Source organism: Sceloporus undulatus, chromosome 6 (assembly GCF_019175285.1).
Source record: "Sceloporus undulatus isolate JIND9_A2432 ecotype Alabama chromosome 6, SceUnd_v1.1, whole genome shotgun sequence".
Lineage (NCBI taxonomy): Eukaryota > Metazoa > Chordata > Lepidosauria > Squamata > Phrynosomatidae > Sceloporus > Sceloporus undulatus.
Window position 1 is genome coordinate 22791935 of NC_056527.1, and position 20490 is coordinate 22812424.

A 20490-nucleotide genomic window follows, 5' to 3' on the forward strand; every position below is an offset into this window, starting at 1 on the left:
TTGAGTGTCAAATATGCTAGGTATGCCTCTGTGAACTATTTCACCATATTGGTTCTCCACAAGCATTCCTATTGCAATTCAAATCATAATTTAACAGCAACTGAAAAATTACAGTAATGCAATTTCAGCAATTAAAACCAACAGCAATCATGTCACAGTAATAATAATACATAAAAATAAAATAAAATAAAACCCAACAATACAGAATGCAAGGGTAGCACAACCACAAAAACACCAATAGGGATAAGAATTCATCCACTCTTTTAATGGCTGCTAATGGTACTGAGGTCTTGTATATCTCTTTTGAATATTGTTCCTCTACCATACACACAATGGCCAGAGATGCTGGGAGTTGTAATTGAATGCTCTGAGAGGTCATTACATTGGGGAAGGCTGCTTTAGAGAGATATTTCCACATACAAAATATTACAAAATCAAATTTTGATTTCTCTGGATATATCCAAAGGTATGTTCCTGTCTTTAAGCCTTAATTCCTTAGCTATAAAATGTCCACAGTGAACTAAACTCGTATAGTCACTAGAAAAAAATTCACTTGAGCCAATATTCAACCAATCCACACACTAATTCAGTTTACTTTTTATTATTTCAAGCCTCTTCCCCTTTGAAGCCTTTACAAAAAAATACAGACTCATTCAACATCTTTGTGCTCAATGTGTATCTGACCCATCAGCTTTCCTCTTTGTTGATGATTTATTTTACAGTTGAATGAAGCATTCTCTTTCTGTTATGAATGGGGCTCTATCACATAGATTTGACCTAATTACAACTGAGTGAAATGGCCAGCCTCGTTAATGTCAAGGGTGCATGAGTAAGCACAGTATCCTGAGAGGTGATTCTCAGAACCTCAGCTTTCTTAACAATCCTAGGCTTTCATGGGCATTCAGAACTATTTGGCCTTCCCTAACATACAGTAGGCCCTTGGTATCAGCTGGGGTTTGGTTCCAGGACCCCCTGTGGATACCAAAATCTGATGATCCTCAAGACCCATTAAATACAATGGCATAGTAAAATGGTTTCCCTAATATAAAACGGCCAAACCAAGCTTTGTTTTTGGAATTTATATATTTTTAAAAATATTTGCAAATGTGGATGGATGAATTCATGGATAAATTATCTGTAGATATGGAGGGATGACTGTACTTGTGATTAGTGTTCCAAATTTAATAATTATATTTAGCATGTACATAGGATTTCTAAACATTTAAATCAACACAAGCACACACGTTAATATTAGACAGTTATAGATACACATATGTAAGCATCGGGTAGGTAGAAGATACCTGCTATGTTTTGGTAAGGGTTGGTGGAAGGTGAACAGACAGTGAGCTGATGGAAACTTGTACCATCCCATCTTTGTGCAGCCAAGGTTTTACACATAAAACAAGTGGGAATACATCATACACACACACACACACACACACACACACCTAAATTCAACATATCACAAATTGTTTTGACGAAGACTTCAGATACAGTGCATTTGCTACTTTCTATCATCTAATAAGCAGTTGGAACATGACTATATTAAAGGCTGAGAGCTACACCTCCTCCCACAGGGTAATGTCATATACCCAGAAGAACCTTGTAAATAATCCTGAAAACCCAGCTATTCTGCAAAAACCTTTTATTACCCCGATAAAGAGGCTAGAATCTCTGTCATCCACAGTCAATATGTTTCTTTTTATATTTATGTATTTATTATATTTTTAACATATCTTTCTACAATGTACAAAAAAGCACTCCCCCTCCCCACTTATCCCCACAACAACCCTTTGAGTTTAGTCACAGTGTGAAAGGTCCAATGGATGTAACATCACCAATGAGTTTTCTGGTTCACTGGGACCATTACTGTTTCAGTCCAGCACCATATACTGAACTGTTAACCTCTTAGTAGGCTTAGTAGTAAACATGACTTCTACCCAGCTGGCCAGCCAAGGAGGAAAGGACTGAGGACTGATTTTCCCTTCATCCACAGCCAACATGGAAACCAAGGAACAAACATGGAATGGAGTGACAGGTTTGTCTTCTGTCGGCCCACTCATTCACCTGAATATCCACAGCTACAGGTGAGTTGTTAAACACAAGGCTGGTCAAGATCCTAAGTTGTTCACAACACATGCACACACCCCTGTAGAGCAATGACACTTAGGCTATAAAGGCACAGTAATTTACCAAAATCCACAAGCTTAACACCTCCTTCGGTGGTTAACAGAATATTGTTTCCCTTGATATCACGGTGGATGGTTTTGTTTTCATGCAAATGCTGAAGTCCCTGAAAAGAAAATGTAGTAATAAAGCCCATTAATACACAATTTAAAAATATATATAACTTTTTGATATGTTAGTATACTTGCATAATAAGAGTATAATTAAGATTATTTTCAATATAATTCAAGAACAGAACATTCTGCATTTGAAATGCTATATAATTTTGGAGATAATCATTAATATGTAAATCATTCCATGGTGATAAAGAATTCAAAGACATAGCCATGTTAGTCTGGATCGGTATACAGAAGTGTTGGAATGTGAGTGCGCAGTCTTGCGTTGGAAATACTTGGGAGGATAATCACCAAGCAACTGACTTGGAGCTGTCTGTGCTGTTCAGGAATCCTCTCCTTCCCTCCGATGCTGATAAAACATGCTGAAGCAATCTTCTCTCCAAAGAGGCTCTTTAATCTTTCAGTTGCAATATTTACAGAAAGCAAAACTCCAAAGCTACACATCCACTACCGTCCAACCAACCAGAAACCCACACTGTACAATGATGCTTGGGCTTTTTATATACTTTTGCCATGCGACCACTAAGGCCACCCTCCTCCTGCTGTGTCACCTTAATTCTTGACCCCCAAGCAAGATGACCATGTATATTTACAATAGTTTTTCAACACTTCCCAGTGCTTTCTGGCACATGATGACCTTGCAGATACATCATATGTACTGACCCAGCTGTAACCAATTCCTTGGTTATCAGACTGCAAGTGACCCATAGTTACCTTTGTCACTTCTTCTACATCTGAACATTTTATATCAGGCTTTATTCTCTAACAAAAAGGATATTGTAGCACCTCTGAGACTAAAATAAGTTTGTAGTATAAACTTTCTCACTAGGGGGAAAATAGGATTTTAACAAGAGTTAAATGAGAGTTAAACAGGAAATGCCTGATGTTTATCACATGACATTTCCTGTTTAACTCTTGTTATCGTTGTGATAAAGCAGATTATCCTACTTCATCAGATGCATGGAGTGAATGGTTTATGTTTGGGTATGAGCCCCCAAGTTGCCTGTGGACTTCTGGAACCCATAAATTTCCTAAGGTTTTCTTAGCCAAGGAATACTCAGAAGTGGTTTTGCCAGTCCCCCCACCCCTCTGACACATAGCCTACAGCAGCACCTGATAGTTATTGCTAGTCTCCCATTCAAGTACTAATCAGGGCTGACCCTGATTAGCTTCCAAGATCAGACAGCTTATAGACAGATATTGATGCCCATGAATCAGTAGATATTTGTGTGAATAGTGATAGAAATGCAAAGTTTGTGAGTATGGTGATGAAGTGACACATTCAGTTCTGGGCACGAGATCTTGCCACAAACCCAGATGCCAACTCTGCCCATGCATCTATATAGGAAATTTCATCACCCACAACAGTAGAGATATTTTTTCTTGATCATTCTCTAATGGGATATATGTGACCCTCTGTAACAATGCCCTTCAACACTCTGCATTGGGCAAACAGGCTAGTCTCACCACCAGAGGACAAATGGACATAAATCAGACATTAGATATGGGAATAGACAAAAAACCAGTTGCAAAACACTTCAGTCTTCTACCTCAGATCTCAGAACAGTGGTCCTTGAACAACAACAACAACACTTCAAAGGGCAATTGGAAAGAGTAACAGCAGAATTGAGATACATCCACTAACTCCAGTCCATAGCCAATGGGTTTAAGTGAGACAATGGTTTCCTGGCATACTACACATAACATACTACACATCCGGCTTCAGAGGGGGAGAGAGGCAGGCCAGTTCCATCAGGTCTAGCCAAAAGTATAAGGAAGAGCCCTCCCTCCAACCCATCTGTCATGTCCATGGATCCAGAGGGAGAGACGAACCAATTAACTTGACCCCTTCCCCACGACCATTCCCTTATCCTTTTCTGTCATGTCTTTTTAGATTGTAAGCTTGAGGGCAGGGAACTGTCTAATTAAAAAAAAAAGTAAGCCACTCTGAGAGCCTTTGTGGCTGAAGAGAAGGGTATAAATACTCAAAATAAATAAAATAAATAACATTTGTTAATACCCCAGCCTCATGAGAAAAGCATCTGGGGTTCACAATTTTCTGTTTCCCAGTCATCATCATGCTACATCTCAAAAACTCCCTCCATCATTCATATGGTTACCTACCCATATTGACTTTATGGAATCTCTCCCCCCCCCCCCAGTTTTGTGCCCACCCTGATGACTTTAAACCATAGCTAAAACTGAACTTGTCACTTCATCACTTTACCTAAACATTTAGCATTTCTCTTAATGTTGGACTATGATTCTGGAGGCCAGAGTTTGATTCCCAGCTCAACCACAAACCCCACTGGGTGACCTTGGACATGCCACAGTCTCTCAGCCTCAGGAGAAAGCAACCTGCTCTGAACAATTCTTGCCAAGAAAATGTCTTTGGGTGGCCATAAATTCCAAATATCTTGAAGGCAAACAACAAAACAGCAACATTACTATGCACGCACATCCCTGCTCATTCATGGGCATAAATGTCTATAAACACTTCATTGCATGTATCTGATGAAATAAACTCAGTCTATGAAAGCTTATACTACAATTTTTTTTTCTCAGTCTCAGAGTTTTGACAATATTCATAAATCATTGTGACTGTGGTAACTTCTGTACAAAAATGTATTATTTATTTCATTTGTATTTCATTTCTCCACTCTGGAAAAAAGGTGACATACAAATGAAATTAAATAAATAATAAAAATCAAATGCATAATAAATTAAACTCTTAAATTCCCCCCAAGTCAGCAGAACCCACAAACATAATATTTTGATGACAGTCATGTGTATTTAGGAGGATGTGTTTGTAGAAACCTACCTCCACAAGTCAGGTTAGGTCTACAAACCAGAGGCCTTTACCTTCCAATTTCACCCAATTCAAATTATGGGGAAAGAAAGCACTGTATACAATCAAATCCTTCCCCCGCCTAAGTAAATAAAAATGGCCCTAATCTACAGCATCCACGTAAGCCTGCTAAATGTTCAGAATATATCAGGAGAGCAGAAAAGGGAGAGATCCAGCCATTAGCTTTCTTCTTGTAACTGTTAATAGCAGTATTCAAAGTACATAACCTTGACTATGGATACTCAGCACTAGTTGATGGTATAAGCGGGAAAAATCATATATGAAAACCTATTCTAGCAGCCTGTCTCTATGAATACTTTATCTATCTGCTAAAGAAAGACAAAAGTGTAGGGAGCAACTGAGTCCAGGAAAGAGGTAATAGAGCTTAATCAATTTGTACACTTCACTCTGTGTCAAAAAGCAGAAACAGAATTTGAACTATTTATATGTTTTTACTCACCATAAGGGCTTCATGTAAAATGTAAGCAATGATAACTTCACTCATTCTTTCTCCTCTCTTCAAAAATCCTTTCACGAGGTCAGTTACGGAGCCTCCATTACACAGCTATAGGTGTATAAACACAAAATTACAAAAGAAAGAAAAGTAATTGTCGCAACATCCTACCTCTTACTAGACAGGCTTCCTATGATAAGAATTAGTTCCTAATCAATTTTTATTTATTCTCCCATTTTTGCTACTGATCCCCAAATATTCTTTTTCTTCCTACCTATCTTTCACAGTTTTCCCATTCTAAAGAAACTTCTTTATTACGCAAATATTTTCCATTAAATTATTTTCAATAAAGATACAATAGCTGGCCATTTTAGGACATTAAGAAACATTGCTGTATTAATGCACAATAAACACTAAATTAGAATTACTGAGAACTATGGAGCTAAGTGTCTGTATTGCAATTCCTGCTGCAACAGGCAGCAGCTACAGCAAAAATGTCTAACTTATAAGCAGCAATAACCTCAAACTCCCAGGCACTGCAGGGAAAACCACTATTACTCAGGAAACAGTGGCATCACTTTTGAGCCCACAAAATCCACAGTCTTCAGCCCTGCGAAAACTCAGCTCTGCCAGATTCTCCATGGTGGTCCCATCACGTCATACCCAATGTCATTCCTCCAACTGCCAATCATTCCTTCCTCTCTTTAATCAGCATTTTTTTCTCCCACTGCAATTTGCCTGTTAAGCTTGTGGACTTAATGTACTGTACTCCTGGCAGCAGCCCGTTTGGGACTGTGGCAGCGGCCTGTTTTGAGAGCAGGCTGTTTGGTTGCCACAGTCCTGGGCTGATCGTGGCCAGAGTGGCCAGAGGCTGCTCCTTGCCACCCATCTGCTTTGGGCCATAGTTAATCTTGGGTTTGTTTTTATATTGGGCACAGTTTGGTTCGAGATTGGCACTCCCTCCCCCAAAAAAGTGGAAAAGAGAGAGACTAAATACCATGATGGCATCAAATCCCATCTGATCTTGGAACTAAGCAGGGTCAGGCCTAGTTAACATTTGGATGGAAAAGTGTCAAGGGATACCAAGTGCTGAGGAAGGCAAACCACTCCTGAATATTTCCTTGCCTAAGTAAATCCTATGAAATCATGGGATTGCCACAAGTCAACAGGTGAATGGAAGGCACGAATGAATACACAATACAGACACATATACTATCCATGAAACTAGCATTATGCTTCTCATCCAGTACTCTTAAAAACGGAGATTCCTATTAATAGGCATTGGTGTGCATAAAGTAAAGAAGCAGTTTTGTTCTCCAGCCTTTACTGAAAGGCTGCTTCTAATACTGCAGTTAGGTGAAAAAATATTAATTGCTGTCACTGAAAAAGAAACCCAAAGCATTTAGGCCCATGAAGAATTATACATAAGTATTCTGAGTTAGCTTGTTTACTTATAGCCATTATACTGCCCTTTTTTTTTACAAAGTGGAACTAGTGGCAGTAGGAGACACACCATTTACAAGAGACTTCTTACAATGCATGTAAAAGATGGAAGATTAAGAAGTACAGCAATCCCCGTGTTTTCCTCTGACCTGTACAAATACTGTAACCCCACCCCACCTTTCCCTGAGTTACTATTAGCCTTGTTCTATTTTCTTCACAGCTCAGGGGAAACCTCATGGGCAAAGAAGCTCCTCCAATTTAATTCTCTTATCTCAATGTCTATTTTTACTAATTGTGTCAACATTCTTTCCACAATGACTTTCTTTGCAGTCACAGATTAAAACACTAGGCATTTCCATCGATTCCTCAGCACCCCAAATAGCCAACCCCCATTGGACTAAAATGAAAAGGATGAACATATGGTTTAGCAACAGTACCATGAAAAGTGAATTGAGAAGGAGAGGGAAATAAAAAGAATGCAAAGAACCATGTGAGATCTGTTAACTTGACATATTCTGCAGCTTTTTACAAACTAGCTTTGAAATGCATTTTAGAAGGAGTGGGGAGGGGGAGAAAAGATTGAGAATTATTGACCAAATTCTTCCTTAAACTAACCAGCAGAAAAATCCATGTGTACAGTTGATACAGATGCACACTGTATCACAGTGTTAATCAGAACATGTTCAGAGAAGGACACCCAAATGTTGAAAGTTGGAAGATGGAAACCCCCTGCCACATAGAAATACACAATCAAAGCACTCCCAGTAGATGGCCATCCAGCATCACTTAAAAACCTCCAAAGAAGGAGACTTCACTACACTTTGAGGCAGTGTATTCCATTTCAAACAGCTCTTGACACTAGAAAGTTCTTCCTAATGTTTAGGTGCAATTTCTCTTCCTGTAGTTTCAATCCCTTGCTCCATGTCCTTGTCTCTGGATCAGCAGAAAACAAGCTTGCTCCATCTTGATTTACATGGCTTCTTGAATTGTGTTGCCCAGAACTAGACACAGTATTCCAGGTGCTGGCTGGGCCTCTAGGAGTTGATGTCCAACACATCTGGAGAATCAATGGTTCTTCAGTTCTTGGTTTATAGCTAGGCTTGGGAGAACTTAACCAGGATCCCTACTACACTCTCGGTTGTGTTGGTACCACTTGATAAATGGCTGTTGATTTTCAGCCTTGTATCCAAGTCACAGTCCTTTTCACATTCCTTCAGTGTTAAAAAAATAAATATGGCACTAAGAGTCACCACTGCGAAAGAGTACTAAAATCTGCATTTATTGTAAAGGAAGGTACTTATTTCTATTATTTACAATAATGGAATATATGCAAAATAAATTTGTCCATTCTTTTCTAAACTTTCAGGAAAAGATAACTTTTTAAAAACCAGCCTTTAGACAAACCTTTATTATAATGTTAAGGTGTATCCATACATGTAGAATTTCAAAATGCACTGAACTGCAGCATACTAACTGCTACTGCCATCTCTATCTACAGTACTATCTATCTATATCTACTGTGAATTCATTCTTAAACTCGCATCTGGCTTTTGCTTGTCTATATAATGATGAAAACAAAGTGTTAAGAAATCTACCCTTTATTCTCTACACTGGTAGAGGCAATACTATATGCTCTGTCTGCCCAAGCAAGGGGTTGTAATCTATAATTTTCCACAGAAAATTACGAGTATTTGCCAGACCTTGGTGTTCTAAAAACTACTTGTAGTCACAAATCTTTAATCTTGCAGAGGGAGAAAGGATGTGATTTTTAAAGAACAGAATTACTGTAATTGGGAAGTAAAGAAGAGGTATTACTGGTCTGATTATTAGAAATGACTGAATTAAGGCTAGTTTAGAGCCGTAATGGATCAAAGAAGGTAGAGCTGAATTGAAAGGAGCAATTATAAAGGACAGCATGGAAAAATAGCCTGGTCTAAAGAGGGGTCTTTTATTGGCTTGCACATTTGTTTCCCATACATGGTTTCTTTTTAAAGACAATATATAATGTAGTATAATTAGAGCACGTAGCCAAAGGGAGGGGCAGCTCTATTTTCAGGGCTATTGATGCTGGCAGGAATAATAGTTCTATAGCAGACCATTTTGTCCTCATTCACAAAGTGGTTTCAGTTAGTACCCTCCTTTTGTCCACATTGTTATTTGGCTGTTTCCATACAGGTGGTAGCAGAATAAAGGAGTACAAGGAAGGAGATGCACAATAAACCAGATTATATGTGGGCCAAAAAGTAATGAAAATGGAAGCAAGCTTTTACCGAACCTAATTACAAGGTGAAGTGTTAATATTTTTTTTAAAAAAATGAATACTTTACACTAACAGCTGGACATCTTGTGCCCCTCCAGTTGTTGAACAGCAATTCCTATTACCCCTAGGCAGGATGGTTAAAGGTGAAGAACGGTGGGAGCTGAAAATTGCTACTCCTGGATTACAACAAAGTCATCTGTTGCTATTAAAATGGACTTTTTAATATAAGCCATTCCAGAACCATTTGAATCCAAGCAAATATTAAGTTCAATCCATGATAACATGAAGTCACACAGAATATAAAGTACTGTACTAGGAAAAATCTGCTAATGCAACAATCATTCAGGGAAATAATGGCTCCACATAACTGAAAAAAGGCATTTAGAACAAAGACTATGTATTTGATAAATACTAATCCAAAACTGGAAAGGGAAAATACCCTCACATGCACACACCCCAAAAATCCTTGAATGTACATCCATTACTGAAACTATATACTGATACGGTATATTCTCATTACACTTCTGTCTCTGGTAAACAGATTTTGCATGTTTACAGCCAGCCTGAATCCACCTATTCCAATCTAACCTTAAAAGCTATGAAAGACTACATCTGCATCTGCATCAGCATGCTGATGACACTCAGCTCTATTTCTCCTATATTGGGCTAAACAGTAAGATAGAGACTCTGTGGAGTGGTGGTTCTTAAGTCCAAGAATCAGGTAATCAGTCTGTCCTGAATAGGGTTGCACTCCCCCTGAACGAACAGGTACAAAGCTTGGGAGTGCTCCTAGGTCCATCCTTGTCACTGATGGCCCAGGTGGACTCTGAGGCACAGAGTGCTTGGCACCAGCTTCTACTTCTGCATCAGCTTTCCTGGATAGAGATAACCTATCCATCGTAGTCAATGCACTGGTAATCTCTCAGTTTGACTATGTGGGGCTTCCCTTGAAGAAGACTTGGAAGATGCAGCTAGTACATTTAGCTGACTGGACTACTATGTAGACAGCATATCAAGATAGTCTTGAGAGAATTGTACTGGCTACCAATACATTTCTGGTCTGAATTCTAGGTGTTTGTGATGCAGGGCCAGCTGTACATAATAAATAAGATTGGACCACATTAGCACTTGTAATGGAAACACCACCAGGGAATACAGAAGAGCCTTCCTGAAATAAGGCCAGTCTTCTTGCTCCTACAGTGGTGAACCAGCTGCTTATGGGAAAGCCACAAGTAATTTGTAAGTGCAAAAGCATTCTGGTGTCAACTTTTCAGTTAAAGGAAAGGCCATATTTTAATGTTAAAGCATAAAATCCTTGGAAAGTAGGGTTAAGAAGGACAGATGTCTGATAGCAAGTCTGCAAGTTTTCAGTTAGGATCAACAATACTGAGTAGATAGATAGACCAATAACTGATTTGGTATAAAGCAACTATTTTTTTTTCCTATTTTTCAAAAACCTATTTGAGATTAGGTGACAGTTACTTATGCACACAGAATTATGACTACTATAAAAAGGAATTTTGAAACAATTTTCAGGGCTCTTAGATATGCATATATACCACTGTTTCTCTCTAGCTTAAGTCTGAGTCCCTGGATGCCATAATAATAATAATAATAATAATAATAATAATAATAATAATAATAATAATAATAATAATAATAATTATTTATTTATTTTTACCACGCATCTCCAACAAGATCGAGGCGGCTTACATCAGTAAAATCCATACAACAGAATTAAATCCCACAATCCCCCTCCCTCCTTAACCTCAAATCAAAAACAATAGGTACAACATAATAATAACAATAATAATTACCATAAAGGCAACAGATCCCATCTTATCTTGAAAGCTAAGCAGGGTCAGCCCTGGTGAGTACTTGGATGGGAGATCACCAATGAATACCAGGTGGTGTAGACTATATTTCAGAGGAAGAAAATAGCAAAGCCACCTCCAAGGATTCCTTGCCTCAGAAAACTCTATGAAATTCATGCGGTCACCCTAAATTGACAGGTGACTTGGAAGAAGGCACATAGACACACTATACAAGCTTAATATTTGTAGAAGCCTGGTAGATTTCAAAGCTTTGCCTTTGTCTAAATTTACAGGAATTGTGAGGACATAGGAATCAGCCTTATACCTTGTTTCATGACTAGTTCATCCAGCCCATTGATGTCTACAGTGACAGGCTACAGATGTCTGGACTCAAGCAAATGTCTTTCAAATCATTTGTTTCAGAAACTTAAAAAAACCAACAACCTGGAAACAGGAATTGAATCCAGGACTTTTTACATGTAATTTGCTCCACTTTCTGCACTACGTTATAATCTTTTGCGATAAGTACAGAATGCCTACTTTCCACATGGAGCACATACCGCATTCAGTATAAGCTCCTGCTGTCGACATTCAAAGCCCTCCATGGACTGGCCCCTCCTTACTTATCAGACCTTCTTTCTCTTCACCTTCCCACCAGGGCCCTCCGTTCTGGTAGTCAAGGGTTCCTGTCTCAGCCCAGGATTTCCTCTGCCCCATCCCGGATTCGCCCCTTTTCACTTGCTGCCCCTCACTCCTGGAACCTTCTTCCTCCACAAGCAAGAGCCATCACTTCTTTAACCAGCTTCAAAACGGAGCTGAAAACCATCCTATTCAGAGAAGCTTTCCCAGGCATCGCATAATTGTCGCTTACTATCTGATGTTCTGTTGTTGGCTGTTTATCGATCCATTTCCTGTATTCCTATGTACTGTATATGTATTATCCTACTTGTGATTATGTATTTTCTCTGGATAATGATTAACCATCCATTATGAAGCCTTGCCCTCCCTCCAGTCCATCTGCCTTGGTCCAGACCTCGGAGGTTGAGAGGAACTGCTGGACCTCTTACCCTTTCCCTCCACCACTCCCTTCTCCTTCTGTGTCATGTCTTTTTAGATTGTAAGCCTGAGGGCAGGGAACCGTCTAACTAAAAAGATTGCATGTACAGCGCTGTGTAAATTTACAGCGCTTCATAAATAAAGGTTAATAATAATAAATAATAATACTGTCTCCTACTATAGGACAAAACTCACACAATATGGTAAACATGTATTTCTTTAAACAATTTAATACTTTTGATACCTGTAGAAGTGGACCATTTTTCTAACCACTCCAAATGCAGTTGTGATAGTACAAAAACAGTCCAATTGAGTATGTAGTAACTATTTTCCTTGATGGGATTGACACAAGCTGAAAGCCACTCAGAATTTAATAGCCATCAGGCACTGTGAGAGGCATATAAAGAGATTTCTAACCTGAACAACTCTGCTCAGAACCTTGTTCTGCTTTAGATGTAGCAAATTGCTTAGATTCCAGTTCCAAGCTAATGGTACCAAAGACTGTAACAAGAATGGGCAACCAATGGCTTGCAAGCACCCAATGGTTGCATTTTATGCAACCCGCAGTGCTTCTGACAGTCTCTGCCTCAATCTTTCTTGATTGAGTAGAGCAGAAACAGCCTATTTTCCACCTAAGCAGGGAAAAGAAAAGCCTTTGGAAAGGGCAGATTCCAAAGTCTTCCGTGTAAGTATGTTGAAGCCATGGATGAGATGCTGTGAAAGGACAATGATGATATATGTGTTTGAGTGCATGGATGGAATGTTAAATGCAAATGCTGAAGAATGGATGGATGGTGTGGGTATATGAAGGGAGAACATGACCTTAAAATCTTTATTACCCTCACAGTAGTTCTATCCAAAGATTGTCACCAACCCAAAGATTCCTCAGGCAGGCTTTAAATTAGCAAACACACTGCTGCCAACTGGATCACAGTAAGCCTCCATGATGATTATTCTTTAGGATTAAACGTGTGTGGTTAGCATAATTAATTAACATCAAGGACTGCTGCAAGGAAGAATGCAGAATGCAACCCTTTCAGGGCAGTCCTGCCAAACTATAAAGATGAGTCATCATATATAATTCCTTCTGTTTCCAAGTTCAACCTGGGAGTACTGTTGCTTATGTAGCAAAAACAACACACCCACACACAAGAGAAAGACATTAGTAGGCTTTGGATAAACCTATGATTTGTGTAAACTAGAGTTGGTAACCTTAGGCACAGGGACTGGAACAAGTCCTCTGAAGTTTACCTCCCTGGGCAGACTCCCTCCCTCTCCCTTTCCCACCTTTGCATGGGCTTTTCCCAGTCCAAAAACCTAAAATGTCTATCCTAAGACTTAGTTACTTGCAGAAAGAGTGTGAAATATATCTAAAATATACTGGCATTTTTGGTTCCACTCCTTTGCCTTCACTTACCACTGGAATGCAGCCTCTGAGAAATACTCTGAAATTGAGATTCCTCACCCCTGGTTGTACTCTTCTTGAGATTCACTCTCCTTGGTTGTACACCTGGTTGTACCACTGGTACAACAAATATTAGGGGAGATGTGAAGAAGCTCCCCCAAACAGCCCAGGGCGAAAAAGTGGAAAACTGTGCTGGAAACAGTATCCTAGAAAAGAGGAATCTCAAAGAGGAGGTCTCTATACTGCAGCATTTTACTGCAAGTCCTGCTTGTTTCCAGTAATTATATAGTGCAGGAAGCTTTGTGGGTTAATGTGCTGCCTCTCCACAGGTATACCTAAATATTTAACAATGGTTTCCCTAAATAAGTAGAGCTCCCATACATCCTTTGGTCATTTATATAGGACTTGAGCAGGAGAAATTCTACTGAAATCACCAGATATCTAAAACAGGCCAAGTGGGCCCAAGACTTCCCTTAACTCATCTGACCCTAGGGTACTTCAGATCAGTGGTGGTGGTGGTTCCCATGTCAATGGGGTATTGAATCCATTCCAGGTTCAGTGTAAATTTTAAAGGGACTATACAAGATACTGAAACTATTGGAAGTGGACAGCATTCAGTACCTTGTGTAGTTTCTTTACAATTCAGGCTAAAACTCAGAGCAGATTCATTTCCCTACTGACACGGGTGCCACATAGTGCTCCTCATGGTGACATTCAACTTGTCCTGAGCTTACAGCTCTTCAAGCTTGCTTCCACCTGTTATTCTTCTTCCATTCTGGGCTGTGTCCTCCCTGTCCACCACTGATTCCACGGGGGCATCAGAAAAGACACTTCAAAATAAAAATTTATTTCATTTACATCCCTAGAAAGGGACATTGGAGAAAAAGGGTTCAAGTGTACTCATAACAAAATTAAAACTATTGTAGGTAAACAAGTTAAAAACAAAACAAGATGTGGGGGGGGGGTTAGCACACAAAAAGTTACCATATTAGGATGCAGTGTATAATATTAAAACATGATTGATTTAGAAAATAAATAAAAAATTAATATCCAGGGTCTAAAAACAGACAAAAGAGTCCAAAAAGAATTTTTGTATAATACTGTTGAAAAGGTAACAGTAGTGGTAGTTCCAGTCCCCTTCAAGCTTTAGACCAAACTTTAAAAGGAACTATCCAAGGTAGCTCCAAAACAGGATCAGATCCTTGGACAGATCCTTTAAAGTTCAGATTAAAATCTGGAGTGGATTTACCCTTCCAATGATAAGAAGCTATCAGTTGCCAATGGGCAACAGCCACTCTAGCTTACATCTTGTCTGTGTGTTTATTTGTATTATCTTAAGCAGTTCAGTGTAAGGAAGTAGTTTTTGATGTACAGTTCTTTGTGCACTTTTGAATTTTCTGTTTCTTGGATCAGTGCCTCCCTCCCAGGTTTCATTTCTAAAGTACAGGACTGTAATTACCTCCTACTTGCACCTACAAATTATCTGACCAAATTAGAGGAACCTAAAGGCCCTTTCACACACTTTATTTAAGTATTCAAAGCTGCAAATGATATGTCTTCAGGTTACCTTTCTGTTTATGTTTAGCATAAAATGACTGATGTTCAAGAAGGAAAAGAAAAGCAACCTGGATGACCTCAGCCCACATCCTGATGGGCATACTTGTTTGAATGAAACTGCCCTTCAAATATCTTCTAGAAAATTTCCACCAACACAAGGTTTAGCAGGTAAGCAAGGAAACAGATAATAAAAATACCACGAGATTGTCAATGTAATCCTAAATGTGATGACTCATATTATTTTTAATACAATTTGACTAAGGCACGTTACAGACTGCCGAGAAGTGGCGGTTTGCCACCGCCGCCAGTTGTAGCGCCCGGGAACCGCAGCAGCCAAACTGCACGGTTCCCAGACACTGCACAGGAGCGTGAAAATCATGTTCCTTTCTGTGCCCCGGAAGAGACGCCACGAGGCGCTAGTCGCGCACTCGTGGCGTCACTTCCGGGGCGACACATGCGGACACAACATGTCCAGCACGTAAAGATGGCGGCACCCGTGTGTATAGGGCGCCAACATCTTTATGCCCTCGCCTCGTGCTAGGGGTGAGGCCGGTGTGGATGCTAGGTCCTCGGCCAACCCCTAGCACGTGACGGGGGCGTATTAAAGGCCCGTCTATAACGCACCTAAGAAAGTACATTTGCGCCTCCACATTTGCTGGGGTTAGGGACACAGGACCCCTGTGAATGTGGAAAAACTGCAAATAACAAAAACACTATGTTCTTACTTGAGAGAACACCTCTCTAGGAATCTCTAGGTATTCCAGTACAACTCTATGGTTGACATCTGCCAGACACTGACCAAAGAATTGTGCTGGAGGAGCTACAAATGCCTTGTGGAGTGTTCTCTCTAGGAATTTCTAGGTCCTTCAGTTGACCTTTGGTTAAAGTTGACCACAGAGTTGCACTGGAGTACCTAGGTATTTCTAGAGAGAACATATTAATAAAATCTATGAATAATAAAATGTGCAAAAGTCAAAGCCACAAATGTGGAGGGACGAGTGTATAATACAGTACATGTGTCACAGCTCCACTCTAAGAAATCCTGGCATTTATAGTTCGGTGAAGTAATTAGAATTATTTGCTAGAGCCCTACAGTGTTATGGTTCAGGAGAGTGTACTAGACTTTTCTACCAGTGAATTCTAAGTACCTTACCAAACTACACATTCATTAAGATGGAGCCACAACATGTTAAAATAGCACCAAACGGCTAAAATAGCACCGCCGGCCTGAGAGGGAATTCACCAGGCAGGTCCAGCTCCATCAGGACTAGCCTGAAGGAAGGAGACTCTGCTCTCCATAACTGCCATCCGCTGACCTGAGAGGGAGTTCATCAGGCAGGTCGAGCTCCATCAGGACTAGCCTGGAAGAAGGAAGAGCCCTCTCTCCAATCCATCTGCCTTGGTCCAGGCCTCAGAGGGAGAGAAGAACCACTGGACCTCATCCCCTTTCCCTCCACCATTCCCTTCTCCTTTTGTTTCATGTCTTTTAGATTGTAAGCCTGAGGGCAGGGAACTGTCTGATTAAAAATAATAATCGTAAGCCGCCCTGAGAGCCGTTAGGGCTGAAGGGTGGGATATAAATACCTAAATAAATAAATAAAATGTGTACTGTAGATACACTCTTACTCTTAAATATCAGTGTGAAAAACTCTGGATGTTTAGTGCTACAACTCCATCTGTTCCTTTGCATTGGTCATACTGCCTGTGGCTTCAGGTGAGCTCTGAGAGTTGAAGTTTATAAACATTTGGAAGGTAATAGCTTTCTTTCCACTAAGGTCCAAAAACACACTGCAGAAATAACCCACTTTGAGACCGCTTTAACTGCCATGCTCAGACTAGGGAATTCTAGGAACTAGAATTCGTGAAACATGAGGCTCTCTGTCAGAGAGCTCTGGTGCCACAAAAACTACAATTCCCAGGACTCCCTAACACTAAGCCAGGGAAGTTATAGCGGTCTCAAGTGATTATTTTTTCCGTGTGTTTTGGACCTAAGTATATTAGGATTGTAACCTATGTCATTTGCGAATCCTTTCTAAGTGGCATACAAGAGTTATGGAGAGCAGCTACAAATGAAAAGAAGTGAATTCATATGGGGAAAACACCTACTTCCAGAACCAGCCACAGCTGATCTCCATCCTTCACATCTTTTTTGTAGTATAGTCCATAGAATTTGACCACATTTGGATGATCAGAAAGAGCTTTCAAAATGTTGTATTCAGCTTCAATCTCTTCATCAATATCCTAGTGTCATGTATCCAAAGAAAAGAAACAGAAAGTTAACAATAAATCATCTATAAAGAATAACGTCACCCTTTGCTTTGCCAATATATTTTTTTAATCAAGTACTTCTAAAAGAATTGGCAAAGTTAAAACAGAAAAGAATTACAACACTGTAAGGTATACTTACTAATGTTCAGTAAAAACATTTTGCTCTGTAGAGAATTTGAAAAGAAGCATTCTGTTTGTAATTTTATGAGAAAAATCAAGCATTCCCAAGGAATGGTCCTTCTCAGTGTCCCATCCCCAGTGATGGCACACTTGGTGGGAACAAGAGCAAGAGCATTGTTAGTAGTTGCTCCCAGGTTTTGAAACTCTTTGCCAAGACAGGCCAGGCAGGCTCAGTCCCTGTCCTACTGGCAGGGAAATTTGTTTTTATTCAGATACGTATTAGGCTTTTAAACTGACGCATTTGCTGAAGTACTGAAGTGGGTAACATTTATTTGTTCTTATGGATGTGTTTTTTAAACTACTTTGCTTTTATATTTTTAATTCTGATTTTTGCATTTTTATCTTGCATTTCATTTTATTCCTGTTAAGCCACCTTGAGCACGTTCTGTAGTAAAAAGCGAGGCTATACTTTCAGCACAAAAATAATAATTTTTTAAAAAAAGAATCCAGAGAAAAGACATCTGGTAGAAAGAAGTCAGAAGAAAGTCTTTATATACAACCATAGCTCTCTTTATCTTCTCTGCTCCCTAAAATGTCATTACTGCAAGTCCCATTAGAAACCTGGATACAGGTTTTCGTATATCTTTCAATTTGAGCTACTCCATCCTAGTAAACAATTAGAAAAATTGCATCCTGTCTTTAAAGCTCGACATCAATAAGATTTAAATCAGTAATTCTACAATGTAAGCAGTTTTTAAAAAAGACTAGAAAAGAACGGCTTCCTTACTTTTTTTCTTTCACATATATTCCTTCCAGTTCTAGTAGAACCTTTCTCTTCTAACTGCATATATCTTAAACTGCTGGGAGAAAAAAATATACCAAACAGCATTTTCGGAAAGCTAATGAACAAGTGCATCAGTGTGTGCTCTGTGACTGACAATGTAAATCTATAATAATTATTTGAACTTGGGTTAGCTTCATTTTTTTTAGATTCTCTAGTTACAAGTTCCTGAAGAAAGACGGAAATTTTCAAGTGCCTTTTTGTTGTTGTTATTGCAATGGCTCCCTCTGCAGCCACTCACACTATTCTTTCAGTTTAAGTAGAAGGGAGTTGTAAATATACAACCAAACGAACTTCCACAAACCAAGTCACTAAAGAATAAGCTATATTCTAAATGGAACCTGACAAGCAACACCATTTTCAAGTGCCAAATGGGTCTTCCAAGAACATTTGGATGCTGTGGCACAGCCTGGGAGGATAAAGCAAGAGGAAGGTCGCTGACAGTGGTGATAAAATTCACTATAGGCTTCAGACTAATCTTAAAGTGTAAACAGGAAAACAAGACTTTTGTGATGCTGCACTCTCACATTTGAATTGTAGATGGAGGGTTTCTGCTTCTTTTAATCTATATGTTTTGGAATCCAGAAATGCTATTTTCTTATCTCTGGTCTGTGGTCTTTGGTTTTATCACTGACCAACAATACACTTCTTTATTTTTTCTTTGTCTTTCTTTTGACTTGGTGGCAGAAAATATTTAAATTGTTCAGATGAACATGATCAGAAGGCACCTCAGGCTCAGGAAGAGGGAGAAATAATAACAAAAGAGCTATTTCTGAACAGAGAGACTGCAAATACATCTTAATATATTTAAATTCATTTAATTAAGATCATAATCTAGGTTGTGACTCAACAACACATTTGATAAGAAATTCTAATGGGTGGAAAAGATGAACCAATGCTTTGGAAACAGGATAAAGCTGTTCTAGCTAGATAAAAGTCACAATATTTTATTTTACAGAGCTGTGAGTTTTTAAAATAAATCATCTTTCTTAAAAGGAACCACTGATGAGACTTTAGGCTTATGCATATTCCAAGCTATCTCATTATAAAGCAATGATGCTGGGCCCCACTGTTTATTAAAAATTGACCATTTCAAGAGGGATAAAAAGAAAACTGTCTTCCTCACCATGGCCAAGATCCTGTATTCCACAAGCAGAGCTATGTTTCACCTCTCCTCTCACCCCAGCCCCACCTCTCACCATTTACATGCTGCAATCTTCTCAACATGGCTATTCAGTGGCTGGTGGGGAACTGGGAAAGTCAGAGATGCATCAGGCCATGCCCCCACAGCCAGATGCAGAATGACTGCATGACCCACTGAGATACACCAGAGTCTTCCTGAGGTCTCCCTAGATAATGTAATCATTCTATATCTGGCTATGGGGACAGAGCCAGACCTGTCTCCAGTAGTCACTGAATGGCTGTAAAGGGAAGGAGAAAGCAGATTAGTGGTGGGTGGGTAGGCTTTATTGCAGAAGGACCTCTGTAATGATCAAAAACTTCACATAAGCAGATATACATAGGACATATGCTTGCACATGTCACTTTCAAGATGCCAGCTCATAACTGGACCCAGGAAAGTCCAAAGGCTTGAGAAAAAGTTGAAGTTCCAGTAGGTGTAAGCGTTACAGGTAAATGATACGGATAAATGCAGTCCTATGTAGGTTTATTCAGAAATCCTACTATTGTCAAGAGCACTTAGTCCCTATTCAGTGTGATAAAGATATCAACAGCTAAATACAGGAATGGGGAATGCAGCTCGTCCAAATGTTGTTGACTGCAACTGTTTTCAGCTATGGTAGAGAAAGACAGAAGTCATGACTCAACAGTATTTAGAGCCACTGATAAGCTACGTGCTATAACTAACTAAGGGTTGTTTAACAGGGACCCAGGTAAATAAACCAAACAGCTACAATTCTAGGATGTAATACCACACAACATTAATATAGCACTATTATTCCACTTTTACTGCTATAGCTGTCCCCTGTGGCATTCTAGGGTTTATTATAGCTTAGTGAGACCTAAGAACCCTCCAGCTGACAATTCTAAATGATCCTCCCTAAACTGCAAATACCAGGGTTCCACAGCAGACAGCTGTAGCAGTTAAAGTGGAATAATAGC

At 39.4% G+C, this 20490-nt stretch overlaps 1 protein-coding gene across 8 annotated transcripts in view; it reads right to left on the minus strand.

Annotated features, from left to right (window-relative positions):
- MYO3A (myosin IIIA) overlaps nucleotides 1–20490 on the minus strand; it is a 131820-nt gene that overhangs the window by 101556 nt on the left and 9774 nt on the right. For all 8 annotated transcript variants that reach the window (XM_042476842.1, XM_042476839.1, XM_042476841.1 and 5 more), the window contains 3 exons: nucleotides 17247–17381; nucleotides 5612–5716; nucleotides 2194–2293 (listed from right to left, as the gene is read on the minus strand). In XM_042476842.1, coding sequence (XP_042332776.1) covers nucleotides 2194–2293; nucleotides 5612–5716; nucleotides 17247–17381 — 340 coding nt within the window. The remainder of the gene's footprint in view (nucleotides 1–2193; nucleotides 2294–5611; nucleotides 5717–17246; nucleotides 17382–20490) is intronic.